Genomic DNA, 20,672 nt, shown 5'->3' with positions numbered 1-20,672 from the left:
GATGAGCAAAGGAAAGCAAGGAGGTTAGCCACAGCACAGAGCAGTCAGAGCTGAACATAGGATCTGAGAGCCAACATCAGAGACTAGCGTATTTGGGTAATAAAGGAGGAGGAAGAGGCCCAAGGACAGAATCATACATGCAAGCTAGGTTAAGCATGGGAGATAAGATCTAGGCAAAGGGAAGAGCTCAGGAAGGTGGTCTGTACAAAGGCACTGAGGTCAAGAAAGGAGGGTATTACTGAGGTAACCACATAGTGGGGTATCTTCCAAGGCATAACACCCCCACCCCATCCCAAACTCCTTCAAACACAGATTTGTAGATAGAACAGCCAGGTTTCTTTTTTTTTTTTTATGTGACCGGTAAAGGGAGCGCAACCCTTGGCTTGGTGTCGCCCGCACTGCGCTCAGCCAGTGAGCGCACCGGCCATCCCTATATAGGATCCGAACCCGCGGCAGGAGCACCGCTGCGCTCCCAGCACCGCACTCTCCTGAGTGAGCCACAGGGCCAGCCCAACAGCCAGGTTTCTACTGTGTGACCAGCCCCACTTCCCCTGGCCCAGGGGTGGGCATCTCTCCACAAGAATTTTGGAAGAAAGCCTAATTTCCACATGGTTGGACCTGAAACACGGTAAAACTCCAGTGCTATTTCTGCCAGGGGGATAACAAAAAACAGAAAGCTGGTCTGCAGTGAAAGCATAGAGCACATACGTAGAGGTGAGACTGAGCAACAACTGGGAGCATTAGCACCCTGGCTCCATATCGCTCCTGAGCAGAGCTGAAATTTTATCCCCTTAGGTTCCACCAACTATCCTGTGTGCATCAATAAATTCCTTTTGTGCCTAAATGTATGTAGGTTGAAGGTCTGATATTTATGACCAGAAGTCTTGACCACCACAGCTTCAAAAACCAAGAGAACAGCCAACTGTTATATGCAACAGTGAACTGGTGGAAGAAGAGCTCTGAAATGAAAAAGAAAGAGAAAAGCTGTTGCATTAGGCATCAGGTCACTGGGAGCAGAAGCTAGACAGCAAAAGAGTGGCTAGAAAGTGCAAAAGCCTTCTGTTTTAAGGGGCATAGCAATAAAAGTGAGGGAAAATGTTAGCCTGGGAGATAAAGCTGGGTATGTAGCTAATCATTTTTTGAGAGTGGTGAAAACCGAGCATGTTTACAGGAAAAATGAGAAAGTTTCCAAGGGGTATGGAGTAGCCGGCAGAGGAAAGATGATGAAAGGTCCTGAAAGAGGTGAGAGAAGAGATCCAAAATAGATAAAGGGATGTTCCTTCGACATGGAATGAGGCATATCCCCCTCTGTGGAGTGGAAGTAAAAAAGGAGAGTGAAAAGGCAGAACAAATTTCACGTAGGAAAAGGCAATTGAAGGAACTTGCGTTAGATGGGTTTAATCAGCTTAGAAAAGCAGGAAGAAAAACCATGTGCATAAAGCAAGGCACTGGGCTGGGGACTTAAAAACGTGAAAATGTTCTGAAACTGTCAGGAATAAAGAAAGGATATCAGCCCCATCTTTTCCTCCATTTAGAAATGTCCTCAGAGATAGCACCTCCACTAAAGATCCCTGAAAACAAGGAATTGTTTCCTGGCACTTAACTAATGAGCTGGAATTAAGTGGGATGAGACACATGAAGGGCCAAGCTTACCTGCTAAACCCCAGCTCTTTCTTATAACACCAGAGCACTGAAGGCCGAGCCTTCACAGTTGCTTTAGATAACATGTGATGGAGTATTACCACCTGTCAAAGAAAAAAGTCACAGAATTTCAGGCCAAAAGAGACCTTAGAAATTATCAGGCCCATGACCTCACTTGACAGGTGTGGAAATTAAACTAAGGATCAGGAAAGGGAAGTGCACAAAGTCACAAGGCAAGTAGTGACCAGATTGGGACTAGAAGCAGGTCATACCCACATAACCTTGTGGTCAACCCACAACCCCAGGCTTTGAAAGGGATTAGCTTGTCTGCTAATAAATCTAAATACAGAGAATTTACCACTTCCAGGAAATGAAGAAAGGTTCCCACTAGGCATCTTACCAGCCAAAGGGATCTTATGTCCTGAAACCCAAGAGCCTGTAACATGCTGACTCTTTGGGAAAGGGCACAAACTAATTCAGGAAGCATTTACCAGGTCTTACCTGATCTTTTCCTCGATCCCCGACTACAACAAAGAGAGACCTTTGCCGCTCAGCTACTCCATTCTCAATGAGAATCCGGATCCGGTTATCCACCTTCTTCCGATGCATGGTAAAAGATTATCACTAAAAGAGAAAGAAAGGCAATAAAACTGGACATGGACTCCAGATTCTGGGTGAGAATCATTAGCTGACTGCCTCTTATGGGACCAGCGGCTATGATAGGCACACTTAAAAGTATCATTTCACTTAACCCTCAAACAGCTCCACAGGGAAGACATCAACCTCAAATTAGGAAACTGAAGCTTGGGAGGTAAAGAAAGAGTTGCCTCAGCATGGGAAGTCAACAGGGAAGATGTAATTCACACCTCTATAAAGGAGTTTTAAAAAATCAGAAACTTGAGTATTCAAAAAACTGGGAGAATAATTAAAATACTCATACATAATCGTATATCCATATAGCCAAAGCATTTTCAAAAACTACAAAAGGATATAGAGATAGATGCTTATGAAAGGATATCATGACAGGATAAAGTATAATACCATTTTTTATGCATACATAAAACACACAAAGGAAAGACTGGAAGAAAATACCACAATTTAAAGCAGTTATTTCTGGATGGTGGGATTTTTATTTTTTTCTTTTGTTTTTTGGGGATTTTTATTTTTGTTTTTTAATACATATATTTTACTGATAAAGTCAGGGTAAAGAAGAAATCAATGACTGTTTCTATGATGACATGTCTAATTATTTCCTCAAGTGAGGGAAAACCATACCAAAGCCTTTGTACAGACAGACCTCAAAAGTTATGTGATTACCTATGATAAAACACTGTATCATTACCATAATACACCAAAGAAACTATATTATGATGTGAAAAGAAAAATGACACTATCCTTAGAAACTCCAGTGCCTGCTGCATTCTAAACATAAAGCTCGTTAACTGACTCTTAACCATGCCTTAACTGTCCCTTCTAACCTCTCAATCCAAACATGGATTTTAGCATGTCTTACTATAAAACACTATGTCACAACCAATGGCTCCTATTTATAAGTAAAGGAGCAAGTATAAAGAATTCAAGTATCCCAAAGCAGAAAAGTGACAGGGACAAGATTCACACTCGAGTCGTCCTGACTCCAAAGTCTGACCACTTCAACAACCTGCCCAGCTTGTAAGCCCTTGTTGCTGGCCACATAAAGACACCACAAAAACCAATCAACAAATAATTATTGGGGACTGCTTTTTTCTCTAGTTACTGTAGGAGCCCCAGAAGAAATACTAGGTAAGGCCCTTGATTTCAAGCTTTTACTCTTCTCGAAAAAAAGTATTTAAAGGAAAGAGATGAGGGACAAGTACACACAGATAAAATCAGATGTAAAAATAATAGCTACAGTAAAGTGTCTGATCAAGGTCTGTGAACTGTGAGATGAAGTTGCCAAGGAGGGCCTAATAGATGAGGATGTCCTTGAAGGAGGAGAAAGATGATTATTTTTCATTCACGCACTTATTCGCCTATCCAGACACAGCATCTATGTGCCAGGCGCCATTCCAGGTACACTGGCAAACAAAGCAAAGTCCTCAATGTGACTGCTGAATAAAGAATATAAACGAATGCACACAGTGAAGTAGTTAGGAGCGAGGGAGGATCTGGGATCAGACTGCCTCAGTTCAAGCGCAGCGCAGCAACCAGGAACTGTGCGCGAGCTCCGCGGAAAGCAAAAGTGTTGTCACCCACCCGTTCACTCCTGCTCCCCAGCTAGAGGCCAAAGGAGGGTGGTTCGAGCCACACAACCCCCTAGAGATGCGAGTGTCCGCGTATCAGGAGCGAAGGGATTCTGTCATCTAGGAGCGACCCAGTCGGGAGGGGTGGGAAGGAAGGCAGTCTGCGTGGTCCAGGCATCGGCCAGTCTTCGTTCTCGGGCCGGTCCCTTCCTGATTCAGGAAAGACACGGACGCCAACCTCGGCAAGCACCCCCAGCCCTCCCGCGATAGGTACCTGCCCGGAGGATCCCAGCCAGCGGCGAAGCGGAAGCACGTGGGGGCGCGGAAGGACCCCAGAAGGCAGGCGCAGCAAGCCGCCTCTAGCGGGTGCCCGGCCGCTAGCTCACTGCCCGCCTCGTGCCGCGGCGCACTCCCACTCAGGCGCCGGTAGGCAGAGCGTGGGAGAGCGCACTAAAAGCGCGGCGATGGCGAGCGAGGAAGGACCTTCCACAACACCGTCGCCGTGATGACGTCAAAGCCCCAGGAGGCGGAGCTGTAGCCTAAATTTACACTGCGGCTGTGTGTTTGTTTCTGCTCGTAGTAGCTGTGGTGCCGGGTGTGATTTGCTGCTCATATCAGAATGAGATACCCACGCTACGATGGGCAAAATAAGCACAGATGTCCGCAACCTCAGTGCCTACCACCGTGCAGGGGCTCGCGCGGGTGCCCACGTAGGTTCTGTGCAGCTCAGTTAGTGGTCCAGAGTTGTGCAACTCTGGTGATGCGAAATGCGACGGCTCCAGGGCTGTGCTTAATTTTGCCGATCCCATTACTTAAATAAGTTCCCATTTTAATGTGACAAGATGAGGAAACTCGGCCAACAGACTTGTTTTATTCATGTCGCTTGACTCTCCATTCCCGCAGTGCTGACCTTGTGAACCTGTCTGGAATTCTGTAGTTTTCTACCCAAGATTGCTGCCCCTGGACTTAAGCTCCCCTTAGGACTGTGTCTGACAGGCAAATGTGGAAGCTGTTTCGAAAACCAGCCCTAGGGCTCTGTTTTTCAGTTACTCCCCCTCCAGCCCCCAGTCGGACTCGTCCAAGCACATGACTACATGGGCTACCTATACATACTTTTGCTTTCTTGTCTTTGGGCCAGATCCCTGAACTTCAAGTAAACATACCCAACTGCTTCTTTGATATTTCTTCGTGGATACTGCACTCAGAATGTCCGAAGCCGAACTCATCCCTTGACACTCCTTCCCCAAATAGACACTTCCGATTCTAATACAATCAGCACCACCACCCATGTAGTCCAACGTCCATCATGAAGTTCCATGACAATATGCCAAACACTATTGTTTACAATGGATAGTGACCAAAATGTTCCTGCGCCTAGCGAAAATTATATACTAGGTAGGTTTTACATAATATTAATAAAAAAAAAACACCAGTGAGTGACTAAGGTACTATTTTTAAAGGTAGACAGGGAATGCCTCTGAGGTGCTAACACTGAAGCAAAGACTTGAATTTAGAAAGGATGAGCATGGAGATTGAGTGAAAAGGCTTTCCACACCAAAGATACATGTAAAAGCTCCGAGTGGGGGAAAAAAATATTGGCAAAGCAGCCTACGGACAGAGCATAGAGAGCAAGTGGAAAAATAGTAGGAAAGGAGGCCGGATAATGTAGGGCATGTAGACCAGATTTAGAACTTAATTCTAGTTGTGATGGGAAACTACTGGAGTTTGGGGCACTGGGGAGTGACAAGATCTTATCTGCCCTTTTAAGAGGCTCATTCTGGTTGCTGTGCAAAATCTATACCAAAGGAGGGCGAGTAGAAACAGAGAGCACCACTATAAACTATGGTAGTTACTTGTTCTAGAATGGAAGCGGTGGTGGTCCCAAGTGCTAGATAGCTCAGAATGGTTTTCCAAAGTAGGATTATATGCATTTGCTAGAGGATGTCACAAGGGATGAAAGGAAGTCAAAGATGATACCCAAAGTATCTGCGTGCAACTGGACGAATTGAAAAGCAGGTGGTGTCATCAAGAGGTCAATTTGGAATATTCGAGAAATTCAAATCAAGATATTGCATATGAGTGTGGAGTTTGGGCGGGGCGGGGAGGACCTAGAAATATTTGAGTGACTAAAATGCTGACCATATACAAAGTCACAGGATTGGATGAGATTACCTAGGAAAAAGGACAGCTAAAGATGAGGTCTGACAACCAAGGCCTAGAAGAAATCAGGAAAGGATACTTACTGAACAGTGGCAGGTGAGACATCTATAGAATCTATTCACCACGCCCACCCACCTTAATTTATGCTGCAATCATTTCTCATTTGGGCTACTCCGATAAGCCTCCTCCTGCCCCATACATTGTTCTCAACACTGCATTGAGTGTTCTTTAATTGGCAATTTTATTAGGTGATCCACAATCCCCACCCCCAACAACACACACACAGCTTTAAAAACCTTCAATAGTTTCCAACTATTAAGAGACAAAACTTAACATGGAGTTTAACTATAAAGCTGTTTATAGTACCCCTTACCTGTTTCTCTGGCCTCTAACTGTACTGTAATCTTGACTCTTTCCACTTGAGCCAGATAGCTTTCTCAGTCACTGGAGATTGGACCTTTGGATATGCTCCTCTCCCCTTGTCTACTTTACTGCTCCTCATCCTTCAAGTCTTAGCTTGATTACTCCTTTCAACAGTCTTTACAAGGGCTGGCCGGTTAGTAGCTCACATGGTTAGTGGGGCACTGATTAACACCAAGGTCAAGGGTTTGGATCCTCGTACTGCCCAGCCCCCTGCCCCCGCCAAGTCTTTCCTAATTATTTTGACTAGGTCATATTCTGTCAGTCATGGCCCTAATATCTATCAATGATGTTGCTCCATCGTGGAATTTGCTACACTTTTATGAACACCTAGTGCTTGGCATGATGCCTGGCAAAGCATACCCAAATTTGCTGAATGAATCCTCAGGTCAGTCAGTGGCTTAATACACTGTCTCCCTAATATAAACACAGTACTTAAACTAATACTTACAAATAAGGAAAAATAAATACATTAATACATTTGCCTTTCCTACATCAGGGACAAACTGCTGATCTTCCACTGCCTATGCTCAGAGCCAGGCTGCTGCATGGAAGTAGATTAGGCTTCAGAACAGCTTGTTAAGGTAAGATATTAGGGAGTAGCAGAGATTGAAAGAGTCCAACAGTCTAGCATTCTCAGAAGATCAGACTACTGAATTTTGTTAAGCCCTTTCCTCGCCTATCACAAGTAGCACTTCTTCACTTACAGCTTTGCTGGCTGGCATATACAACTGAAGCAGACTTCGCTCAAGGACAATGAGGAATCAGGTTTTCATATAACTTAATCTAATGTAATTTAAAACATTCACTAGTCTTTTCCAGTATTTTTGTGGTATTCGAAATGAGAAAAGGTACAGAGATGAACCTTATCAATTTACTTTCATTATTCTAAGGTTTTTCCTCATCATTAGCTCCATAAAAGGGACAAGTTCAAGGGCAATACTGATTCTTTAAAACCTACATTTTATGAACTGGTTGTCAAGTGAACACCTCAGTTAATGAGCCTTCTGACATTAAGCACACATTCTCATGTCTCCTTTAAGTGGAAGTCTCCCACAGGACAGGGTACATGTACAAAGGTACTTCAAAAAGTTCATGGAAAGATTCACGCTATCTTTTAATTCTATTTTTCCATGAACTTTTTGAAATATCCTCACATAAGGAGGCAAAACAACTGTAGAAGCTAACTGATTAAAAACATTTACAGGATATTTGTTTTAATATCAAGATACAATGACTGGAAAATTCTTCCATATTCTTTAGAAAAGCTAGATCTGGAAATAAAACTGCCCTAGCCAAGGTAATCAATGACATTCTACCTTTACTAAAGCTTTAAAAAAGTTTCATTATCCATGATGATTGATATTGTGCATGTACAAAAGCATTATATATGTGGTCTTGCTACACCAAGAGGCTGTAGGTGTCGTGTGTGACAATGATTTCATTGCAACTCTGCTAACATATGTATTTGACCAAACAAAAGGCCTTCTGCAGCTAGGACAACCATTCATATACTATACAGAATACTTAGTACTAAAATTCAGATCTTCATGGGACTTTTTGAAAAAGTTCTGGGCCCCATAACGAGGCACTCACTTAAAAAATATGGTTTGAATTGAGACATAAAAGGCTTACATTTAAACTGTGATGGTAGAATGCCACAAAAAAAAGAAAGAAAAAGAAAGAAAATTATAGTATTTCAAAAAGAACAAATGATTCTCTTAAAAACATACATCAAATAATCAAACTATGAACACCTTTACACATTCACAACATCTTCACTAATGCATAGAAGTTTGAAACCTAGAAGGCATTTCTCCCCCATCCCATCTCTGAACTGATTCATAGAGATCGCTGCATAAAGAACTTATTAACTTCAATTCTGATTTTAAATGTCATGAAATTAATTTCTATACAGATAGCAAATTTAGTTTTATATAGGACTGCAGGCATACGTCATCTAGGGATTAATTACCCAGTAAACCACGAATATTTTATCCATCCCCCTAAAATACAGCTAACATATGGTTGTGGTACATCCCAGGCAGATGTCATTTAAAGCACACAAGGGGAGGTGCTAACAAAAAACTCATTTTCAAAAAGTAAACAGATAACCCTTCCAATATGATGTACCACAACCACACATGAGAAAAGTCAAGAACTTATTTTATTTTATTTTAAAATAAACATTGAAGAACCCTCATTCCCCAATACCCTACAAAATTTCTGAATGTGGAATGTTCAACAGCTATCCATTTTAGTAGGTTACAAAACCAGCAAAAACTCCAGTTGTTTAATGATGAATGTTTGAGAATAGTTTTGTTTTGAAGTAGCTGAGCAGCTACTGAAAAAGCTCCTTAGCTAAAGGCTGAAAATAAAATTTGATTTCTGCACAGAAAATACTATTAACTTAGTAGCCTCTCTGCTTAATAACTGAGATTAATTCTCCATGAAGTCAAAGTGGAATGGGACAACAAGCAGCATTAAGTTCATAGGCACACAGAACGGGTGCTCAAACTGCTAGCACAAATTCCAACATAGTACATAAGGCTAAGTCACTACTAAACTGTCCATCTCCATCAAACTTGAGACTCTCCCTATGCATCTAAGGGAAGGAATCACCACTTTGAATATAAAACCCTTCATGAGAAGAGGAGAATTCAATTAGGGTTAAATTAGACAAAAGATAAGTGCAAGCACTACAGAAATAGCTGCTGGAGATAACCATAAAATTTGTGACACTAACAATGCATGGGGTGAATCACATAAGCTGCTAGCTGTTGAACACCAGTGTTTCAAGATACAACTTTTATAAACATGTTTTATTTGTTTTGCTTATACCATCAGAACTGAAACTACTGACTGTCATTTCCCTAAAACAGGGAAATCAATCTAACACATACTGGTGCTTTTCAAAAGATAGCAATTTAAAAGGGTGGTAGCAGCAGACATTTGATATCTTTTCTTTTAAAAACTTTCAAATTGCAGGAAAAACATGTGACCAGAGTGTTATGATTATCCATTAGAAATTTTCATCAGTACCTGTACCAATTTAGGTGACTATACAGCAAAATCCAAGGATTAGTGACAATGTACATGTCATAAGGAATGATATATAGTGCCAATCCTTACAAAAGTCATTGTCTCAAAGAAACTGTTAAGTGTTCAAAAAAGGTAGCTAAATACTTCATTAAGTACAGAAGCAACCATCCAGATTACATCCCGTATTTGTTGCATATTTTTTAAAAAGTGCCAATCAAAGCCTAATTTTGCATTTTGGCTTTGTCTTATACAGTATCAGTTGTTAAAAAAGCAATGTGTTTTTAACCACAGTCGTTTGGCCAGATAGTGCTGTATCACAGCTGGTAGCCAGCCTTATATGTGTGATTAAGGACCCATGCATAATTTGGTATGAATCTAATCATTCAGTGCTCCAATTTGACTGGGAAAGCCATGAAATGCAGTTGTTCTGCCAAACCACACTCCACTCTTTCCACCTTCCTTTCAAGGGAAACACTTTAGTTTTGTCAATTACCACAGAGTAACTCTAGGGCTGATCTGTGTACTTTATCCAATGTCGAAAAAGTCAATCTTGCTTTTTTCAAGCCATCTCAAATAACTATAGAGATATTATTACCCAGTAAAGTATATTATGTTTTACTCCTAAGCAAGGGTGAGGAATCTGAGTATCATGTGCAAGGCTCAAGATGACGCTTAGGACAGAACATGCAGAGTAAAAATAGTTTCCTTCCATATCCAGGTAATATAAAGCTGACAGTTGTAGTCCTGTCTTTATGGGATGAAAACAGTCCCTTTACAATAAGTTTCCTGAAAGGGAGAACAAATAGATAATAACTCTTCTGGTAACATATTATGGTACACTGGCCAGTGTGTTTTTGGCGATAAAACATAATCCTGTGTATCAGATTAATTCACTTGCTGAGTGTTCATTTGCGGCATCCCTCTGTTGGGTCTTGGGGGCCCTCCACGACCTAGAAGACAAAAATGGCATTTGATTTTTCTTTCAAATATTATTTGTTTTGCCTTCAAGCAGATTTTCACCTGAAGTCAAGAAGCATGTGGGCAGCCTGTCACCACATTATTAGGTTTAAGAGGTCAATTCTTCAGTGTTCAAGCTTCACCTGTCCTGGAAGTTGTCATGCGCAAATTTGCTCATGGTCTCTTAGCTAAAAGAAGGGTAGAGCTAATGGAGTATTCCACCAGTACTCATTCATTCATTCATTCAACAAGTATTTATTGAGTGCCTACTATGTGCCAGGCACTGTCATCAGGCGTTGGGAATAGATACAGCAGTGAAGACAGACAAGGTACCTGCTCTCATGGAGCTTACATTCTAGTGTACACTCTAGCTTACATTTCAGTAGTAAGTAACATCATACTATCAAAATTAATAAAAGCACCAGAATGAAAACAGACCTTATAACCTAAACTGTTAAAAAAAAAAACTACATAACATTCAAAATTGTATAATGACTTATAACAGATAAAGTAACTTTTTACATGCTGTTAAAACAGATTTTTAGCTATCAGTTAACTCAACTTTCATAGAGTATGCAACAAGGTGGGAAAGAAGAACATAACCCACATTCACATGCAAATATCCTTTGATACTTCTGGTCAAGTCAGTAATTCCCAAGTGATCCATTATTTTTTTTTAAATGCACCTTTTTTGCTGGCCAGTTTCTATTAGCATTCAAATCAAAGTACTTTGTAATTCCTCTTTGATACACATTCTATACATGTTATGGCCAATTACTAGAGGAAACCTATTTGATGTTTAACCTCTCTCAAATCAAGAGAACCATTTAGAACTTTAGATTACATGAAATGCTAGCTCTAATTGTTAAACAGGTTAACTTTCTGCCCAAATAGTTTTCCAACAGTAAGAGACAAAACAAAAAACTCTTACAACCTATAATTTTTAAGGACAGTTCAGTATGTTAGGATTTGGGGGTTTTGTTTAAAAGTCAGAAATCACTTGATATTTATGTCATGAATAGTGGTCCAAAAGGCATTGAAATTTCACTTAGTTCTATCACTTCTAAATGGTTCTCTAAATGTAACTATAGCTTATCTGGCCATTAAAGGGTTTCTGGCCCAAAAATATAATATGCATGTTTCAAAAATGAAAGAGGAATAATAAATTTATATAAATGTTCAATCTTATTCCAAAAATGTCTTACAAAAATGTTTCAGTTAAGTACTTCCTAAAAACATTTAGCAGGTTTTAGGACCTGAAAAATAATCTCCAGTTGGAAAAACACTTTTTCTGAGGAAGAGAAAATGCTGTAGTTTTCAAGACAGTTTATATAGTAACAGGGAAAGTCATTCAAAAATTAAAATTTGGGTTCTTGATTAAGTTTTAGAAACAAAGCATTTCATTTAATCCCTAGCAACAAGTCTGGAAAGGATAAATGTACTCCTAACATGTAACCTACATGCAGACTATGAACAGCTCTTCCAAGGCCAGAACAGAAGCTCCACTTAGAAGCTAGGATCACCACCACAAAATATTACCTCGTGGGGCTCCCCGGGGTCCACTCTGCCCAGAGCCTCGCTTGAAATTCTGCTGATATCCATCCTAAAAGACAAGCTAGTTAGTACTAAAAAAACCAAAAAGTAATTTTTTAAAAATGCTTATTCATTTATCTTTACTCTAATAGTCTAACACTTACAGAACAGAGAATTCTTCCTTAATCTTTTAGACATTTCAACATATCACAATTAAAAGTCATTCTGTAATTATACTTCTATTAGTCAAGAACATTCAATGAGACAAATTTCTCTGTTCTTGAAAATTATTGTTTTAAACAGACTTTATTAAATAACTATATTGAGTGCTAAGTAAACTTATCATTTTCCATAATGGTATCTTGCACACCACAAAATTAGCCCCAAATTACTTAAGTTATTGAGGTCCATCAAACAACTACATCAGTCCTTTTCACTAGTGTATGTAGGTCAGGGTTATATTTTAGAATTACTTTACCTACCCGCTGATAGCCGGAGTAGTCCCGGGCAGCGCTGAACTGAGACTGCGTATAACCACTGTTTGGAGTGTTAGAGAATGAAGGGCGGTAACCATCATATCCTCCTAAAATTTAGGACAAGAAAATAAATAATTTTATCGTTGCATAGAATTTTTACTTACTTATAATAAGAACCAATTGCTTTAGAACATGCATATCCACCTATGCGCGCACACGCGCACGCACACGCACACGCACGCGCACGCACACGCACACGCACACACACACACCACCACCACCCCCACCCCCCCCCCAAACATAAAAAACAATCCCCATAACGTCTGGTAACGTATAGAAAAAAATTATTTCTCAGAAGACAGTAGTAGACATTGATTTGACAAAAACAAAAAATCACAAAGGACAAAACAATTTTGTCATTTAAATAACTACATCAAAACATACTTAAAATGTCTCAATTGTACATAAGAGGCTAATGCAAAAAAATATGTCTTTCCCAAAAACCTTATGGTATATTTCCATATATTTTACAAATCAGAAAAGAAGGTGAAATAGTAAAGGGTCGTCAGAACTTCTTCTTTTTTTTTTACCTCTGAATCCATTGGCAGGGCCCCGATATCCATTCATCAAGCCTCTAGCACCACGGGAGCCTCCACGAGACACACCACGACTATTGTAATAGGGCTGACTGCTACGTGGAAATCCAGTATTCTGCTGAGGAGGCTGCTGGTGGTTACCAGTCACTTGATGGGGCTGGTCCTGGGAACCATGGTAAGTGCCAACCACTATAATAAAAAGAAAAGAAAGTAAATACACACACACACACACACACACACACAAACACACACTTACAGCTCATTACCATTTATTCTCAATACACCTTCTGGTTTAAGAAATGTCTCATACAGTCTCCTCAGAGTTTAATTCACTTTTAAATCAACTTGCATATTAACAATAGGGAAAGCTACACATTAACAAAGTTCCCCCATCCCCCATAGATTAAGCTCAAGGTAATAAAATTCTCCAACGATAATTCCAAACCTTTAAAAGCAGGGTACACACAATTCCATCCTTCCAAACAAAGGATGTGAAGGGCTATATTATTAACATTTTGGCACAAAAGACCAGCAATAATTCAAAAGATTTACGTGCTAAAACACTTAGTACAATTACCATTTTGTGCCATTTAATTACCTCTTTTCATTATAAAGCTCCTTAGTGGTAGTTTTCTTATTTGTTTAAATTTCCCTTGGTATTTAGTGAAATATACAAAACCATGCTTTCTCATATGGTAAGCAGCTACATGGTAGAATATGCCATCAATTACACAGCTAAATCAGTAGAGGACTTCAACATATAGCCCCTAATGCTGATCCCATTTCAGTCTCTAAAATGGCAAGTAGAACCAATTCAGAAGACAACACACACTGGCACTCAACCCACTTGAAGGTAAAGTTCTAGAAAGCTCACACTGCCTTGCACACACACACCCCTTTCCACAATGGGGAAAAGTTCTAGAATCTAGAAACTTTCAAAACTTAAATACTTAAGTTCATTTCTGGTATTACTCCAACATTTATAATTCATAGGGGAGAAAAAATAGAGTGCTGAAATTACCTTTGGGAGGTGAAGGTGAACAAAGGAAAGCCCACACCCCATATTCAGCAGCCACTAGCCAGCCCAAAACAGCCACTAGCCAGCCCATAACAATATTCAGCAGCCACTAGCGGGCCCAAATCTCCCACTTCTGGGCAGAGGGAGAAAAGATCGTGTGACCTGAAAATCTTTGCCTGACCTATTTTCCATCCTCAAGAAACTCTAAATACATTATTAGTTCTTAGAATGCTATTTTACAATGAAAAAGCTAGAGAATGCCTAGAAAAGTAAGAGAAAGGGTCACAGCTTCTTCTGAACTAATTAATGGACTTACGGACCACTGATTTGTTCAACGAATATTAAAGAGTGTATACAACATGCCAGGCACTGTCCTAGACCAAGAGGTCTATCAGTTACCAACACACAGTCCTTGCCCTTATGGAAACTTTATTCTAGTGGGAGATAAAGTGAATAAAATATATATACAAGTAAAAACAAAGTATGATAAATAAGTCACCAAATGAGTGAGCTATATTTAGAAAGAGTGATGAAACACAGACTTGAAAGAAGTCAAGAAGCAAGCAATGCAGAAGTAAGTTCAAGAAATCTACTGTACAACATGATGACTATAGTTAATAACAATGCATTGTATTCTTGGAAATCACTAAGAGTAGATTTTAAGTGTTCTCACCACAAAAAATGTTAAGTATGTGAGGTAATGCATATTTAATTAGCTTGATTTAGACATTCCACAATGTATACATATTTCAAAACATCATGTTCTACATAATAAATATATATAATTTTTTGTCAACTAAAAATAAATAAATTTAGTTAATTAGTATTTTTTAAAAATTGAAGAAACAAACCATGCAATTACAGTGGAAGAAAGTTTCAAGAAAAGAGGAAAGAAAGTGTAAAGACCTTGAGAAAGGAGAAAACTTGCTGTGCTTGTGACTGGTGTGGCTACATAAGGAAGAAAAAGGCAAGATCCAGAACAGGATAAAGGCAGGGGCCAGATCATACAGATCTTGTATCTTGTAAACCAAGATAAGGACTTTGGATTTCTTTTCTAAATATAATGGGATACCACTGGAAGGTTTTGAGTAGGAGTGACATCTGATTTACATTTTAAAATGATCACTGCCTACCATTTGTAGAATACAGTGGGCTAAAAGAAGAGTCAAGGGAGACAAGTTAGGGGACAATTGCAATAGTCCAGACAGCAGATGATGGCTGCCTAGGTTACAGTGGTAATATGTAGGTATTTAAAAAGGCAAGGTGTATGGGCTGATTTTACTCTTTTATTGAAAATATCTCTAGGTGTTATGAAATTAATTTTTAGTTAGTGTATATTTTTAAATGGCAACAAAAAGTTATTTAGCTCTAGTACCTCACAAGTAGGAAAATCAAATAGAATACAAGAGCAGGACAGTCTCAAATCAACTGGCACAAAAGGCAAAATTAACCAAGTCAAATGACATATAGTAATTACTTTTAATTTCACCACACCATCAGAAAAAAAATAGCAAAAAAGCAAGTACATCATCGGCACAACGTCTAGGCTCCAAAATACCTGCTCCAAAACCACCTTACACAACCAACTTACGAGTACATGGCAATGAAGTAGTTAAAGGAGCCTGAGAGCAAGAAGCCCATTTACCACTCAGAAGCAGACCACAGAATAATTAACAGATTTCTTTTTCCTTTTTTTTTTTTTTTGGCAGTCTGCCAGTACAAGGAATAAACAAATTTCTATTGTGTGTTGGTTAAATCCACCTCCATACTGATTAGTGATACTGAATACTGCTATTCAGAGATATGTAAGAACTTATTACTGAAAACTCTATAATGTTGATCCAGATCTAATCAAGAAATTGATTAGAAAATTTTGTAACTTTTAAAATCAGTCTGGTAAAATTTGTTTTAACTCCTGTGCTTTTATAGCAGGGTTTGCTGGTTTGTCATAGGATTCCAATTACATTCCTAGGAATTAACCAAAAACCTAAAGAGAACATTTCATGTCTTAAAAACTTAAGAAATCTAAAATATCTCTACCTGCACTATTATTGTCACAGGTATAGCAACAGACTAAATTATGACCTTACTTACCAAAAAAGATTTTGTTTCGACCCCGTCTAGCAAATGCAGCTGCCAAGAGATTTTTGCACGTTTTACTAATTATAATTAGCACACTAAGAACCAGCTCAATTCACTCCTGCTTCTTAACTTTGTATAATAAACTTGTACCAGGCTTTGATTGAAGTACCAGGCTTCAATCAATGAGCAATTAAAAGTAACGTTTATCATAACTCAAGTAACAAGTTTAACAGGGATTATGAAAAAACTCAATGACCAAAAACCAATGGGTATAAAGAATCCAAAAACTGCACATAATTCACATGCAACAAGTATGGACTCAATTTAACTTGGGTTCGGCAATGAAAAATTCATATGGTCTACTACTAAAACAAACACTCATGGACACTGCCACTATTAAGTCTAAACTGTCCTAAGACTGTCGATAACTATGTTAGAAAGCAAGTAGCCAACGAAGTGAAACTGGTTTTCCTACCTGTTTGAAGCTGTTCTTGCTGAAGCTCTGTTTGTTCTACTTGGTGAGGCTGACTGGAAAAGCTCTGGTTATAACTGGCCTGGTACTGATTTTGCTGTTTTAAAGTTTCTGGTTCATTAACAGGAGGAACTGGGGCATTCATATTGAACACCTGTAAGTGGATAAAGTAAATAATTAGTTCATTCCTTTATTCCCTGCTTTTAACATGGCAGATTCTCAATGCTGGTTTTACCTCAAATGTAGATAAAGAACATACCACAGAAGTCACAAACACACAAACATCACACACACACACAAAAAATCCCTCAATGCACCTCAGTGTGGGAGAAGATACATATACCATATAGCACTTGAAGGTGAGTATAATGACATACTGTGAAAGTGAGGATTAAAAAATCCAAAAAGACACATAATCAGCAGACTTGAAAATACTTTTACACACATGACAAATCTTTTTAAAAGGTGCAAACTCCTAATGCAATACCACTTGCAGAAATTTATTCTATATTTTAACTATGAGTTGAATATCTAATTCACTTTGTTTTTTTTGGCAGCTGGCTGGTAAGGGGATCCAAACACCAAATCCTGGTGTCACCAACACAGCACTCTAATCAATGGAGCTAACTGGCCAGCCCAATTCATTTATTTTAATTTTCATTTTTATTGATATTTTAACCTAAAGTTCATATTGCAAGTATTTAATTCTATGAACTTTCCCCATAGCACTGATTTAGCTATATCCCACATATTATATTTTCATTATCTTTTTCTAGAAATTCTCCAATTTCAAGATGCTTGCTAAAGAACCAGGGTAAAGTATAACATCTGAAATTTATTTTGAAATACTTCAATAAAAGACTAGGCAAATGAAATGTCAACAGCTATTTAAATCTAGGTAATGATTATATGGATGTCGTTAGTCTACTTCTCCGTACGATTAAAATTTTGTTAATCAAATCAAAAGGGTAAAACTATAAAACAAGAAGATGCAGGTATGTAACTCGTTAGCCTCAAATTTATCTCTGGGAACTGGAATAATCAGAATTTATGTTCAATTATATATACCCTATACTTATGGTAAATGCAGACTCAAGCACAGTTAAATACAGATTTTCTGTTGAGAATCTAGCATGATTCATAGTACACACTAGGCACTTAATATTAAATTAAGTTACTTACCGTTTGCATGGATTGGAATGGAGCTGCATTTACATTAATTCCACTGCTGTGTAAAGGTTTGCTTGTCCCAGCCTGGAACACTTGAGGCTGAGAAGCAGCAGGAAGGGATGATGATGCTGTAGTCTGGTCTGTATTTAAAGAGATTGTTGCCTAAACACAAAGTGAATAGATGGCACTTTAGTGGTAAACTAAATTCAAACTTATGTATATTAACAAACTCAACTATTTCATGAGAGCAAAATAGGTCCAAAAAGAAGAGTCACTATATTAATGGTAATGCACCTCTGCCAAATTCATGAATAAGTGTTTCATCAAGTTTATATGGCTTGTTAATAAAACTTGCCTGAATCTGATCAATTGGTTCCTTTTGTGGTCGTTGCTCTGTAGCATGAGAAGGCTGGTACAAGGGTTGAGATGCTGTGTACCCCTCGCTTGTGGATGAAACCAAAGGAACCTATAGAAGTAAAGAAATCAAAGTTCCTTTCTCTTTATAAAATTGACTTAAAAAATAAACCAACTCTAATACAGATAGGACTGAGAAATAGATATCCATCTTAAAGAAGGGAGAAATTAATACTACCCTCTCTCTTTGAATTTGCAGACTATAAAATCTAACTGCAAAAAACACATATATTATTAAAGCTCAAAGTTAAATAAACCCTAGTCCAGTTATGAAGTCCCCCACAATTGCTTCTAAGATAGTAAAATCTACACTAAATTTTAGAGTTTTTTAAATTTTTTTTTGGCAGCTGGTTGGTACCAGGATCTGAACCCTTAAATTTTAGAATTATGTCTAAAACATGTCTTCTGATGTTCTATTCAGTGTGAAGTTAAAAGCTTCTTTCATTATAATAAACTATTATAAACATAAGAATTAACGAAAAAAATTTTAAAAGTTATCAAAAGAAAAATGAATGTAAACATGGAAATAGGAGCTGACAGCTACCCACACTAATGAATTTGTAACAGAATACTTGGACACTGATCAAATTCATACCTGCCTTTCATACACTAAGAAAGAAAAATTAAGAACTGCTCAAAAACCACCTGAAAAAATATTTTTATCACTCTTACCTGTGTAGCTTCTGGTTGTACAGGAACTTGATTAGGTTGAGCTAGTCTAGATTCAGAATGAACTGCAAAATTCACCAAAAAATTGCTGTTATACCAAATCGAATTTCTTAAGAAATGTTTAAGTATCTTTTACTTGTCGGCTAAAGGTAAATTTCTATAGCCAAATCATAAACTTTTTAAGAGATCATGAAAATTAGGAAGTGCAAGTAAGATCTTAGCTTTCAAGTGCACATTTTGGTTTACTGAGAGTGATTATTAGTTTACTCTCACAATTGCTTTTAGTGTGTGTGTGTGCGTGCGTGCATGCGCGCGTGCGTGCGTGTTTTAACAGACCTGTAGGATATTATCATTCTGTGTTTTGCAAGGGTAAATAAAGATGCTAGTGAGAAAATACGAACAAAGAGGAATAGAGGAAAACGTTAAGAATCAGTGCCAGTGTAATCAATGAGGAAGAATACTCATACTCAAGATTTTAGATAATATGCAGTTAATATTTTAACATTAACTTTCAATATAATTTCAAATGTTTCCAGAGGCAAAAAAATTTATAGACTTTTAAATATTCAACTCCGTGTGTATCTTATCTTCTTGACAATTCCCACTACTCTCCCCAACCATGCTTAAGTATATAATCAAAAATACAGAATCTCTAATTAATCATTTAGAAATCACCCATTTCAATGGAGAATTTAACTAACTCAGCATTACCTGAATTATGACAGATTATGTCAGTTCTACATGTGTTGACTTTCACACAGTCTACCAGCTGAGAAAACTACACATATTTTCTTCCTCTAGTAGAGCTCAGAAAATGAACACTAAAAACTTCTTTTATGAAATTTAAGGTTATACAACATTAAATACATTACTTTATATAGTTCCATTTTTATACCACTAACACTTATATTATGGGACAAAACCAGAAGACTCAAAATTATTAACTGTCCTAGACAGAAGGTCCACTTAACCCAATGCAAGGTACTGACTCTTATTTAGTGCTACTTCAAATAATGGTGTAAGACCAGAAAGAGTCTGAAACTGTAATTATCTTGTGGTTTACCTCTTTCCTTTTCATCTTAAGCCTTCTCTTACCCCTTCATTGTTGTGACTCATTTTTATTTTTATTTTTGCTTATTTTTATTCAGGTAATAAAATGTTCAGAAATTCTCCTAAAAAGCTTCATCAAGAGAAAGACCCCACCATTATTTTTATTCCTACATTAATTTTGAAAGTCAAAAAAGCCAAGCAAAATTTCACTTATATAAACTACAAAAACAGACAAAACTGGTCTGTGGTGTTAGAAGTAAGGAACTGACTACCTATGGAGTCAGAGGAGAGGGTAACTAAAGACTGAAATAGAATAACAAGGTGGGTTTTCTGGGGTTCTGGTAATGTTTCATTTCTTGATCTGGGTGCTAATGTATTCAGTTTGTCAAAACTCATCACACTTGTGGACCTTTTTCTGTATGCGTATATGCCAATAAAAAGTTTTTTAAAAAACTATGGAACTACAGCTATAATTCATATTATAGGGAAAAAAGTAACATTCCTTATCAAATTAAAAGTCAAAAGTTAAGCAAGCATTAAAATGAAAAAAATTAATTTTCACAAACTGTATAAAACCTGAAGGCACTGGCCTTATACTTTAACTCTCACATAAAAATGTGCCATTACTAACCTGGAGGGCAAACCAGCTGGGGCATGTCCATGCTTTGTGTTGGATTCATAGGCTGTGCAGATACAATGGCAGGATCAAGTGTCTGGTTTTCAAAATCCAGCATCGAATCCTACAAGATA

General features: G+C 38.2%; 2 protein-coding genes across 4 annotated transcripts in view; both read right to left on the bottom strand.

Moving 5' to 3' along the window:
• The window catches only part of NAT10 (N-acetyltransferase 10), a 38,714-nt gene extending 34,415 nt beyond the window's left edge, over window positions 1–4,299 (bottom strand). For 2 of the 3 annotated variants that reach the window (XM_063094453.1, XM_063094455.1), the window contains exons 1-3: window positions 3,877–4,299; window positions 2,143–2,265; window positions 1,654–1,745 (exon numbers count right to left, since the gene is read on the bottom strand). In XM_063094453.1, the coding sequence (XP_062950523.1) occupies window positions 1,654–1,745; window positions 2,143–2,250 (200 nt within the window). In that variant the 5' untranslated portion in view covers window positions 2,251–2,265; window positions 3,877–4,299. The remainder of the gene's footprint in view (window positions 1–1,653; window positions 1,746–2,142; window positions 2,266–3,876) is intronic. The other variant, XM_063094454.1, reaches the window with a different exon arrangement.
• A 1,946-nt stretch (window positions 4,300–6,245) lies between these two features.
• Window positions 6,246–20,672, bottom strand: part of CAPRIN1 (cell cycle associated protein 1) — a 37,817-nt gene continuing 23,390 nt past the window's right edge. Inside the window, exons 11-19 of the mRNA XM_063092688.1 lie at window positions 20,554–20,662; window positions 18,876–18,937; window positions 18,145–18,255; window positions 17,802–17,951; window positions 16,623–16,773; window positions 13,042–13,236; window positions 12,458–12,558; window positions 11,982–12,045; window positions 6,246–10,435 (exon numbers count right to left, since the gene is read on the bottom strand). Coding sequence (XP_062948758.1) covers window positions 10,371–10,435; window positions 11,982–12,045; window positions 12,458–12,558; window positions 13,042–13,236; window positions 16,623–16,773; window positions 17,802–17,951; window positions 18,145–18,255; window positions 18,876–18,937; window positions 20,554–20,662 — 1,008 coding nt within the window. The 3' untranslated portion in view covers window positions 6,246–10,370. The remainder of the gene's footprint in view (window positions 10,436–11,981; window positions 12,046–12,457; window positions 12,559–13,041; window positions 13,237–16,622; window positions 16,774–17,801; window positions 17,952–18,144; window positions 18,256–18,875; window positions 18,938–20,553; window positions 20,663–20,672) is intronic.

The sequence above is a fragment of the Cynocephalus volans genome, chromosome 4, assembly GCF_027409185.1.
Source record: "Cynocephalus volans isolate mCynVol1 chromosome 4, mCynVol1.pri, whole genome shotgun sequence".
Taxonomy (NCBI): domain Eukaryota; kingdom Metazoa; phylum Chordata; class Mammalia; order Dermoptera; family Cynocephalidae; genus Cynocephalus; species Cynocephalus volans.
Note: the sequence above shows the minus strand (reverse complement) of the source record. Positions and strands in the feature narration are given on the sequence as shown.